This window comes from Nicrophorus vespilloides, unplaced genomic scaffold, assembly GCF_001412225.1.
Source record: "Nicrophorus vespilloides isolate i.1.1-1 unplaced genomic scaffold, Nicve_v1.0, whole genome shotgun sequence".
NCBI lineage: Eukaryota > Metazoa > Arthropoda > Insecta > Coleoptera > Silphidae > Nicrophorus > Nicrophorus vespilloides.
Genome location: NW_017100106.1, coordinates 171106 through 183148, shown reverse-complemented (window position 1 = coordinate 183148; position 12043 = coordinate 171106). Strand labels below are relative to the sequence as shown.

Sequence of the window (12043 nt, the reverse complement as noted above, 5' to 3'; positions counted from 1 at the left end):
AGTTTGTTGAAGTTTTGTGAATTATTAGTAGTTATTTTTTTCAATAAACATTTTACACGCGACTGCATAAATACAGGGCAAACATTGATTTACTGCATTTCCCTGCACATTATATAATTCATCCGGGCTCAACATGACGACACCTGCGATGTAAAATTAATTTAATTTGCATGCAAATGCCGTCGTCGTTGCGTTTTCTTCTTCTAGACGTTGGCATTACGTATTTACATGAGATAATACATTTTAATATACAATTATCTTTAATTTAATTTGTTCGCCTAAAGGGGATGTAAACTTTACTTCGACTCGTAATAAGACAATGTTTCGGATAATTAGGATTATATTAGTATCTGCACTCATATGCAGTAAACTTGTTTAACTTTAATTAATTTATTTAATTAACTGTTGAATTTCGCTCACAGAGTAAATTAATTCCAAATTTGTGGCAGATATTCGCAATGAAAGGTCCAACAATTAAATAAAATTGAAATTATTGTATTTGGTTTTAAAATAACTAATTATCTATTACCTAGGTAACTGTTGAACATAATGAAACACTCAACGCGATAACTATGGAAAGTAAATTCTAATTGTTTACCCAAATAAAATCTCCTTTTCACCTCATTCCCAAGTAGATGTATCAATTAAGGCGCCGTAACAAAATCCACGAAGTATTTTTTAAATACTTCCAAAAACAAACTCCCTGAACTTAAAGCACTTGAGTGAATGTCGTGAGTGCATTTAACGTGGTTGTTCTAATGTGCGCAGTTGTTGAGTTACCATCAATTAATTTTATCAATTCCATTTTATCAGTCGGCGCTATAAAAGTGCCGATTGTTGAATTAGTATTAATTATTAATATAATAATATTAATTTTACATGATTTAACTTAATTTTGAAACTATTCAACTATTTTTATATAATTATTATATACATTACCAATAAAATAATATGAACCAAAGCATATATACAGGTCGAAAATGATAATTTCAGGAATATTTATAATAATATAACCTCGCAAAGTGCGACTTTGTTCAGTACGGATTCAATTAAGTTATCTTTGAAATTTTAAAAAACAAACTAATTTTTAATTGAGAAAAATAAAAGAATTTTTAAATAAATAGTACAAAAGTATAATGATTATTTCTATTATTTAATGACTACTTTTTAATTCTACATGTTGATATGTAGCAACATTTTACATACAATAATAATAAAACAAAAAGTTAACTGCTGCCCATTTGTATATAAATTATGATTATAATTAAAATTGATTACAATAAGAAGGTCGATAACAAGACAAAGAAACTTAGAAGGGTGGCGGTGATACTAATAAAATCCTAATTATCTATAACATTTTCTTATTATGAACCGAGTTGATATTAAATGCTCAACATTTTCATCGGTACTGGTACTGTTTCGATTTTTTTTCAGAAACAATTGGTCTAAATGAAATTTTCGTATTAAATTATGTAATTATGTACTATTTACAATCAGCAAATTAGTAATAATAGATTTCTGTCAATCAATTTTCTTCAACAACAAAATTATAGCATTGTCCGATAAAATTAAGGGAAACAATTTGAATTTATGCATAGCAAACTAGTCGATAGTTTGCAAACTTTTGGAAAGCAGAAATCACAAACAATTATGAATTGTAGCTGTAGAAAAGCCACACTATAACTTGACTTCGCAATTATCTAAGAAATCATTTGATTAATATATGCATTAAACAGTAATTTGATATAATTAATTAAAATATCTGACACAACGTATATAATAGTATTTTGCAAATAAATATTTATTACACAATATAAATTTTAAAAATAAGATTTATTAATTAAATTTATTAAGCTATGTCTCAGAATGTTATTCTTAATAAAAGTATTTATTGTTAATTTTCAATGCATTAATAGTAATTAATTTATAGTAAGTTTATACTGGTAAATAATCAACAATTGGTATATGCTAAATATTGAAACAGAAGTGCATCTAATTCTAGAATATTGAATAAGGTTAAGTTAACTAATCATAAATATATTAGACCCCAAGTAGAGCGACAAATTAACCTATCTGCAATTCTTCTATATTGCGTATTTTCATTATTATATAAGAAGACGAAATTAACCGATCATTGAATATGTTCTATAAAATATGTGTTTGTACTTACAATTGAGCACTCCGTATCGGTTGGGGTTGGATATGGGTTTTGCTCTGCCGATCTGTGCACGACATTAATCAATCCGATTGAAGAGGGGTCAAGGGAAGGCAGCATCCTCCGTTGTTAAAGGATATCGGCAAAATGGATATTTGAAAAGCCGATTTTAATAAGAAGCACGACGTCCTGATGACGCCAACAGAAAGGGAAAAAAATGGTTCGCTAAAAAGATAATTGATGGTCCGAGACATTTTCTTCTGTATACCGTTCATTTATCGATTTGAGCTTAATGGACATTTGACGCTTTAGCAAAGCTTCATATTTATAGATTGCCCATCCATCCAGTTTGTTTTTGTATTCGATTAGCATACAATACAACTTGAATCATTGAATTTTGATTTGTATATTTAAGGGAAAGTTTAGACGATCTGCATATTTTTTTTTTGCATCCAAATTATTCAATACTATTGTGAAAATTATGCATCGTAGGTAGACTCTTAATTTCAGTATTCTTAAGTATTATTTTTATATGGGAACTAAAGTATGTTATTTCATGCCCTGAAGCAAGTGTTCTTTAATTTATTATGAATTATTTGTTTTCTTTAGATTAATATAATTGGATTGGTCTAATGTACGTAATTGCTGGTACAATCTAGTCAAATTTTACAAGTAATTGAAAATATCTCACCCATTTTTATACCATTTCGTTTAATCTATACGTAAATTGTATCTAAATAATTGTACTTTTTTGATTGAGTTTGCAAAGGTCTTTTTAAAACATTATATTTTTTTATTATGATGTGATTTTTGTGACTATTGCAATAAACATTATTGTTAATTGTACTTTAGTATATTATACATTAACGGAAAGATCCAAAGGAGACTCCAAATTTGAAAACTATTAATTTTTATTTTATTTTTTCAGCATCTTGTTTGCTGACATCTGTGGGTTTACGACTCTTTCGGATCAATGCACAGCGGAAGAGCTGGTGCGCATCCTGAATGAATTGTTCGCCAGGTAAGTAACGAAATGTGAAATTTATCTCCCCAAATATGATTTAACCGTCCCTCCGAATCACTGAACGAAAAGTTTCAAACTAAAGATAAAAAGAAAGGGAGGAACTAACAGGAAGGATCCCAGTGAATAAAAGATAAAAAGTTCTAAAACGCTTTTTAAAAAGTGTTTAGCAACTTAATAAAATTGTTATCAATTTTCTATTTAAACAAATTGTTTATATTTATTTTTGACTATTTTATAAATTAGCGTGATATAATATATAAAATGTATATCTTATATATACAGTAATTTTAATTTAATTGAGTTTTATTTTCATTTAATTTTTTTAATTAATCAAAACAAACTTAAAAACAATATAATGTATCAATAATTACATTTTTTTTGTATTTTATTAAAAAATTAAAATACTAAACTAATATTTCAATATATTGCTTCTCTTCATAAATGATAAATATTAGACAGGAAATAAGTTTTTGACGTGAAGAGGCTTTGTTTCAGGACATAATCTTGCAGCAAAATTTATATTGTATTACAAGTCTATTTACGTGTAATTATTATTGATTTTATGGTTACTTGTAACATCGTTTCAATACAAAGTCATATTCATAATGAAATGGGTAATTTCCAATTAATTTTCATATTAACGTTTTTTCCAATTCTCATCTTCTATAAAGATACTATCTGATTAGAAGTGTGAGTTTAAATAAACATTGCATGCAGGAAAAAGTATTTACATACAGCGTAAAAACGAATTAACTCTTTAGAATCATGTCCACACTGTCAATTATAATAACAGGGCATTAAATACCTCGTAAAGGTATAAATTATTGGTTGCATATTTTATTAAAAAAAAAGCAATAAAATTTTGAAACACGTGTTTTTCCATCATATATTATATAGCAGAGATAAAATAATTATATAACGAATTATCAAATATATTTTATTTGTGTTATACATAAATCGTCCTATAAGAATACAGATTTATAGGAAGACCTTCGCAATTTTTCTTCCACGTTACATGGCGAGAAAAGTGCATAAAAGAAATCGCACAAAAAAATATTCTAAATTTTCATAAAATCTTACTTATTACAAATAATTTTGTATAATATATTACACAAACTTTTTTATGTGGTAGATAGGGTCCGTATAAAAAAAATCGCGCTTAAAAAATACGTTAAATATTTACGAAATGAGAATGAGATATATGAGAAAGTGCATCCAAACTAAATAAATAATTAAATTACACATGGAAACATTTTAAAAACATTTAATTTCTCATTGTACATTTTTTTATGTAGTATAATTTTATTCGCAATCTGTTCATCAATGTGAACATTAAGTAAATTTAAGATCGCGGTTGATATTAAATGGATAATCTTTCCCGGTGTATAGTTACTATTATGATGATATGATTTTTTAATTTGTTGGTTAGCTGTCGTCTTGTAGGTTAACTTCAGTAGTATATTGATGCTCTGCGATTCCACTATTTCCTTTGACTGTGAATCTGCTGCTAACTTTAATACTAAATGGTCCATTGACTTGGCTGAAGGTCCATATGCTGAACCTCATTCATTTGACTGTCCGTCTGTAATGAACGATAGCCCTATTGCTGCAAGCATCGAGAGGGCTCACAGAGGGTCTGGCTTGACCAGGATTCGAACAGGTGCCGGTTTGATCGTGGGTAGGGCGACTTAACCATTCATTGTACATATGGAGAAATTTTCAAAATGCACATACATAATTCACTGCTACTCGTGTAATCCAAAACGCGCATCTTCTTGTGATGAATTATTTCAAAATCGACTAACAGAATCGATTGAGCAGGCTTGACATATGCACACTGATAGAAAACATAAGGTGGAAATGGTTGAATTTCATATACCGCATAAAAAGAAGCGGCCAAGAATAAAAACGCATAAAAAAGAAACGCTCAAAAACAGGTTCTACTGTATATCCTTTTGGACAGACCCAATTATCCGAAGTTCCACAAAAATTACAGGATTAATGTTTTTTAATATTTTATTTAGTAAATTAAACGAAATATTGTCTCTAAGAAGCGGATTAAATTTAGTTTTTGTTCCGCTCTTTAGGATTTCTCCCTAATAGGCGGCTATCCCAATTAACCGGTGTCCCAATTAAGGGGAATCGACTATAATTAATTTAATAGAATTGTTTTCTGTAAATCTTTCTTCATTTTTTTTTAAAGTTTCTGAGCAATAAATAATTGTTTTAATATTAATTATTACAAATAATTTATTGTATGCATAAGGCTCAAAAATACTTATTTCATATATTTATTATTCATTAGTTTATATCTGTCAGTCGAAATATCACAGAGATGAATTGCCCGCAATTGTATTTAGTATGAATTGTCCGAAGTGGCTTTAATAAATTATAACATCTAGGTCATATATGTCTATACTATCAATTTAGTTTCGAACGGTTTTATTGTCCCAGTTAAATGTTTATTTTAAACTACTCTTTAATTATTGAAATTCACTGAATATTAAAGTCCAATATTTATATATACACTACCAATATTGGCATATTTTTAATGAAAAACTGGGTATTCTTTAATTTACAAATATAAATTGCCGGTCGAAGCTTCAATTATATTTTTGTTTTCCTTTTTCATCGTTATATTTTGCAAGTGGTCTTTCATCAATTACATCCATAATAGAAAGTAAATATTTGGTTTACCCATATTATTACTGCGTTGTTGAAATGCCAATAACAATTATATATATACGTGCTCATGAAATTTTGATTTAGTTCAAATTACATGGAATTTACATTTAATAATCTGCTGTAATTGCACAATTTTGTTATTCCCAGAAACGGTTTTTTTTTTAATCTTTTGACACAAAATTTATTGGCTCTAATTTAGATCAAGCGACAATCGACCAAAATCATTTTACTCATCATAATTATCTATTGAATAGAGAACAAAAAATATCATTGCACCGATCTATTATAACTAATAACTTATTTGAAATTTTGGCTTTGTTGCCTCCTTTAATTTATTTAAAATATCGTTAGCAAATGGCGGAACGACCGTAGTCGATAGCCATTTTGTCTTAATTGGGACTATACAAAATGTTAAACAATTATAAAATATACTACATACAAATAAAACACACAAAAAGTTTCTTTATATCTCAACATAGTATTTTTAGCTTGATACACTTTTCCCAGCAATGTTCAATAGCTTCGATATCCTGTATATCGTGAGAATCTCCAAGCGCATGGACTGCATGGACTAAATGAATCAATATGAAATAATTATATTTAATGAATCAATGTATTTGTTGAAATTTATTCATTTAAAAAAATCGTATTATTCTTTAATAAAAACTTATAAATTATTTGATAAAAGTAAATTGAAATTATTATTTGAAAGTATAAACGAGACCATTCATATTAGACAGATTTTTTGGTATTCCGAAACCGTATGAAAATATTGAATTATTAAAATAACAAGAGGTATGATTAAAAGAAAGTTGCGGGCGAGTTAAAACGTATTGAAAGGTTGCCGCTGTAAAATAGAAAGAAAACGTAGCAAGAGAGAAGCATGATTAATGAACTGTTTTCTGTCTTGCTTGCATCTACTATAAAATACGAAGTACACGCGAACGAAGAAAAATAAATGTTTTTAAAATTTGATAGAGCACATTTTTGTATACGGTCGGAAGCAAAAGAAAAAATATAAAAGAATTAAAAAAAATATATAAGTACTCTAAATACATAAAATCGTGATGAAAATACGGAAGTCTCGGTATTTTTATTTCCTGTTCTTGTGCGAGTTGTTACAATGGTTTTGTTATTATTTCTGTTCACGTAGTAGAGTAGTGTGAAATGAACTTTACTGTTACTTTCAGAGAAACTAAACCCTTTATGCTTTTGTTACATGAAGACTTATTTTGATTTTATTTATTTATATTAGGCCGCATGATACTTTTATAAAATTTAGAAAAAATATATACATCTCTCTTGAGCGAACACAATAATTTTCTAATATATTTAAAAACATATTCACCAGAAACGGTGACCCAACAACATCGCGTAAGACAAAAGCGCGCAGTAACAACAGCACCCACCACAAGGAAGATGCAACACAAGAATGAAAATCAAAATTAACGTTCTAAATGTTAATTGCATTTATTACATAATGTCTTCTAAAAAATATTTGCTAGTGTTATGTACGAAGACAGTCTCAGAAGTAACCGGCCTCACGTAAAAATGACGGTTTCTGTTTGAAAAACTACTATAATCAAAAGCATCACTATAAAGCTTAAGTTTGAAGCCGCTACATTATTTAGTATTTGTTTGACAGCCATCAATACTGAACACTGTCAGTGAATTTGTAAATATGGAAAAAAAATGGTCATCATTAATTATGTGATACAATACTTTCATTTAAAAGGTTTCAGTCCAATCAATATCAAAGCCAAGCTAGATTTTACACTGGAGGAATCTGCTCTTTCGTTTACAAAAAAAATATTCGATGGCAGACTTTAAACGAGGTTGTACAAGCTGCCAAGACAAACATAACAGTGGTTAAACAAATAAGGTGACCATGCCAGAAATTGAGAAGAAAACCCACAAAATAGTATTGTATGACAGTCGACTGAAAGTGCGCGAATTAGTAGATATAGTAGGAATTTCAAAAAGTGCTGTACATCGCATATTGACTGAAATTTTTAAGATGATGAAGCTGTGTACAATCAAGACTATGCACCAGTTCACACATACGTTATCGCGATAGCTAAAATCAATGAGTTAAAGTTCGGATTATTTTCTCTTTCCAAACTTAATAAAAATGGCTAGGTGGTATGGCTATTTTGTAGAGTCACTCCACCATAAACAATGCATTGAACATCGCTGGGAAAAGTGTATCGAGCTAAAAAAAGACTATGTTGAGATATAAGGATTGAAATATAACTAGGACAAAAATATATTTGGTCAGAAGTTATAAATACGTATCTCGCACAGTTCGGGTAATTTATCCCACCAATATTACGTACTGTTTGTATTCGTACTAACCGGGGATTTTAAAACCCTATAGAATATTGGTAATTTATAAAAAAAAGTTTATTTTTCATAGACCCAAATAAGTGTACATCGGAAGGTACACGCACCTTCTGGTGAATAATGCAGCTAAAGTAATACCACTTAGTGTAACAGCAATATTTGTTTTGGGGTAGTAGAAGAAACATAAGCGCTGATATTTTCGTATTTTTGTGTCTTTTAAATAGAGCGGAATACATACTATGTATAAGTTCCATTATATTATGCAATCAAGCTTCAAAAAACGTATATGAATGGTTATTTTTAATATTGTTAATATATATCTCTGCTAATTCACGGTTTATTCTCGTTAAATTTCTTGATTTCATCATAATTACTAGTAGAGCTTTGAAGCTGAAATCACCAGAATAATTCTTAGTTATTGCTTTAGTGGCATTATTGATTTTCCAATAATATAAAAATAACAAAGTCTAAAATGCACTTCCTTCTTCTAATAAATAGTTAACTGACACAAATAATTCGATCTGAACCAAACTTTTATCTAAAGTAGAGGATGAAAAATCAACTTTCAGAATATGTACACAAGTCAATTGTTTTTACTAATTCTGATAAATCAAGGTATCACAATTTTTTCGAATATTATAACATTCTTGATGTAGTTTGTAAGTTTTTTATAAAATGGTGCAACGAAAAACTAAACAAAAGAAACTAATGTCATTAACAATGTAGTTCATTTCAAAAGTAAAGCTGTGCCAACATCACCAGGCAACAAAGGAACCTCCATTGTTTGGTGCTCTCCGTGTCTTTTCCGTCAACTCGACTATCTCAACCTAATAAACCAGTAATTTTAACCACACTAGTTGGGTTCTGCCCTCGTTACGTTATCTAATGTATTACGATATCTACCAGACATAATAAAACGTTTGAATTTTGTTCCAAATATTTGCGAAATAAAATCAATTGATACACTAATTGGTTTCATTAGAAACAATGGATATTTAACGAACTCTAGCAAATAAACTACTATCATATGGCATGACGCCCATATTCCTATAATCAATCAATTTGATAACAACATAGTAAGCCAGCTATGTATATGAAAAACAAGTTGCTATATTATAATTCTCAGAATTTATTTAATATTAATACTATAAATAATAATATTTTGTAATAGTTATAAATGAAGAAAATATTTATACTATCCGAGCGGAATATGTTAAATTAAATAATATTAATATTATGTATCTATTAATAATAAGAGTTCTTAAAAAATCATGTCAAAATCTTTACAAAAATCCAACATTCAGTGCTAAGCCCACGAGAGAATGATTCATTTCAAATATTTCCCATCTTTACATTTATCAAAACATTCTATTTCGGATAATTCTTGACTATGGCTTCTTCATCTTTTCTCAATGTCGAAACCTTGTGCTGAAAAGCTTCCCTATATTAGAACATTCATCTCTCTGAATCCTCGCCAAAATACGTCATCCAATTAACCATAGTCGCTATTCTTCTAACAAAATCCTATGAAAATAAAAAAATAATTCCTCTGTTGTACGGATTCTGCACCCTCACCCTAATCTTTATTTCTAAAAATTTCAATATTCGTTTTCTAATATTTTATTTACGCAAGCTATATTATATACCGTATAAACCATTATACATGTATTCAACTAATATTTATTATATAATAAATTTTAAATAATAATAATATTTATTGTAACAATAAATTACCAAAATATAAACCCAATACAATAACATATATTTTATATAAAAATAGTCAGAAAAACTACTAAAGGTATTTATACTAATAATACATTTGAGTATGGAAACATATATTACATTTTATAAGTCGATTAATTGATAACCCAAAATTTGGAAACATTGGAATTTACACAAATCAAGTTCCCATTCACATCATTAGAATTGGAATTGTCAATGTTATCTTCTTCTAAACTTTATATTTTAAAGTTTCTTCTCGAAATAGTTATTAAACTATTTAAGTTTCATTATATAGAAACCGCGTTATAGAAGAGCAATTGCATATACTGTATTTATCCACAATAAATTATTTTGAGAAAATTATATTTGCTTCTTTATTTTTGTTTAACCCTTTCGCGCCTATTGGGATATATTTGTTCCATGACTTTTCAAAAATGACTAAAACGTTGCAAACACTCGTGTTGTATGGTGTTATAATTATTTCAATATATATTGTGTTATGATTCATACCAACTGGTCATTGCAAATCTTGCATAAAGCTATCAACTACATACGGATACTCTGTGGTCTCGCAACTTTCTACAAATTTTCAAGTAAATATCTATTTTATTGGGTGAATTGTGCTTTCAAAATGAACAGCTAAGATACAAGTTTTTGATACACTTGCGAACTGTTACTTCGAACAAACGCCATCGTCAATATAGCAGACCTTCAAAAAATGCATCAACAATGAAAAATGCGGATCATCTGCGCATAAAAGGGCAAACCAGGAAAAGATCTCCCATTACTTGTAGTTCATGTAATATTGCTATGGGTTTAAATTGCTTCTAGAGTGTCTACACCTGTAATTGTAGTTATAAAATATTTTTATTATCAAAGCCAAAATTTCATAATGAAAAAATAAATATAAATAACCGAAATGTTGAAAAAAGGTCCATTACAATTAACAGAAAAATCTAAAATCATGGCGAGAAAAAGGGCGCGAAAGGAATAAACCAAATAATAATATTGTGGTTCTAAAAGTAAAAGTATATTAAAAGCATGTCTGTTGCGCGAATGTTTCAGAGTTAAAATTTGCTTTAACATGTAAATATGGCAAACATTTTACCACATCAAAGGACTTTTGAATTTCCTTAAAAGGCTCACAAATACTGCTGTTACAACCCGTTATTATGTATAATGCATAATTATTATAACAATAAACAACGAAGAGAATAGAAAGGATACAAAATGAAAGCATACTTATATATAAGCTACTTGGAATATATTATTAAATTTGTATGATATATTTGATTACCAACCAATATAATTACCAACTTGTTATATAAAATGATATAATGTTGCAATTTAATTTATAGCGATGTATTATATTTCATACGTTAACTATTTGTAATAATATAACTAAACATTTCTTAAAATAATGGATTATTTATTTGACCGGTAGCATATATAGATATAAGTATGTATTGATTTCGTAGCAATATGGGAAAATTTCTAGGAATCCTCGATTTTGTAATATGTTCTTATCTTATTTTCTCGTTTTGCAGATTCGATCGGTTGGCCACAGAGCACCACTGTCTGAGGATCAAATTGCTCGGGGATTGCTACTACTGTGTTTCCGGGTTACCAGAGCCAAGACCGGATCATGCACATTGCACAGTTGAAATGGGATTAGATATGATCGATGCTATAGCGTAAGTTTTCTACCCTTTAACTCCCCCACACCCTCTTATATCGCATGCTCATTTCGAGACTGGCATAATACACGGTGTGTTTCCATTCTCTCTCTTTTATATATTTTTTTGTTCATGTTTCGCTGTGACCAACCTAATGTACACTTTATGGACCAATCCCTTTTTGCCATAAAGTCTTTAAAGTTAAAGTGAGGATTATTTATATGTTGCCGGAGCTTTCGCGACCGAGGCGAGACGGTTTGGGCAAGTTTCCAAAGGAAACGGGTTGTTTGATTAAATACGTTTTTTCTTTCCCTGTTCTCGTTGCTCTTGCGGATCGGAACGGTCGAGTCCTGGTGAACTTGTTAAAAGCTTACCATAAGAAAAAAGAATGCCAAAATAGATCCTATTTTCTTACATAATCCCGTAATAAATGGTCTT

General features: G+C 29.0%; 1 protein-coding gene across 2 annotated transcripts in view; it reads left to right on the top strand.

The window, feature by feature from the left end:
* Positions 1-12043, top strand: part of LOC108568296 (adenylate cyclase type 6) — a 134362-nt gene that overhangs the window by 101971 nt on the left and 20348 nt on the right. For both annotated transcript variants that reach the window (XM_017929285.1, XM_017929286.1), the window contains 2 exons: positions 3084-3176; positions 11477-11623. In XM_017929285.1, coding sequence (XP_017784774.1) covers positions 3084-3176; positions 11477-11623 — 240 coding nt within the window. The remainder of the gene's footprint in view (positions 1-3083; positions 3177-11476; positions 11624-12043) is intronic.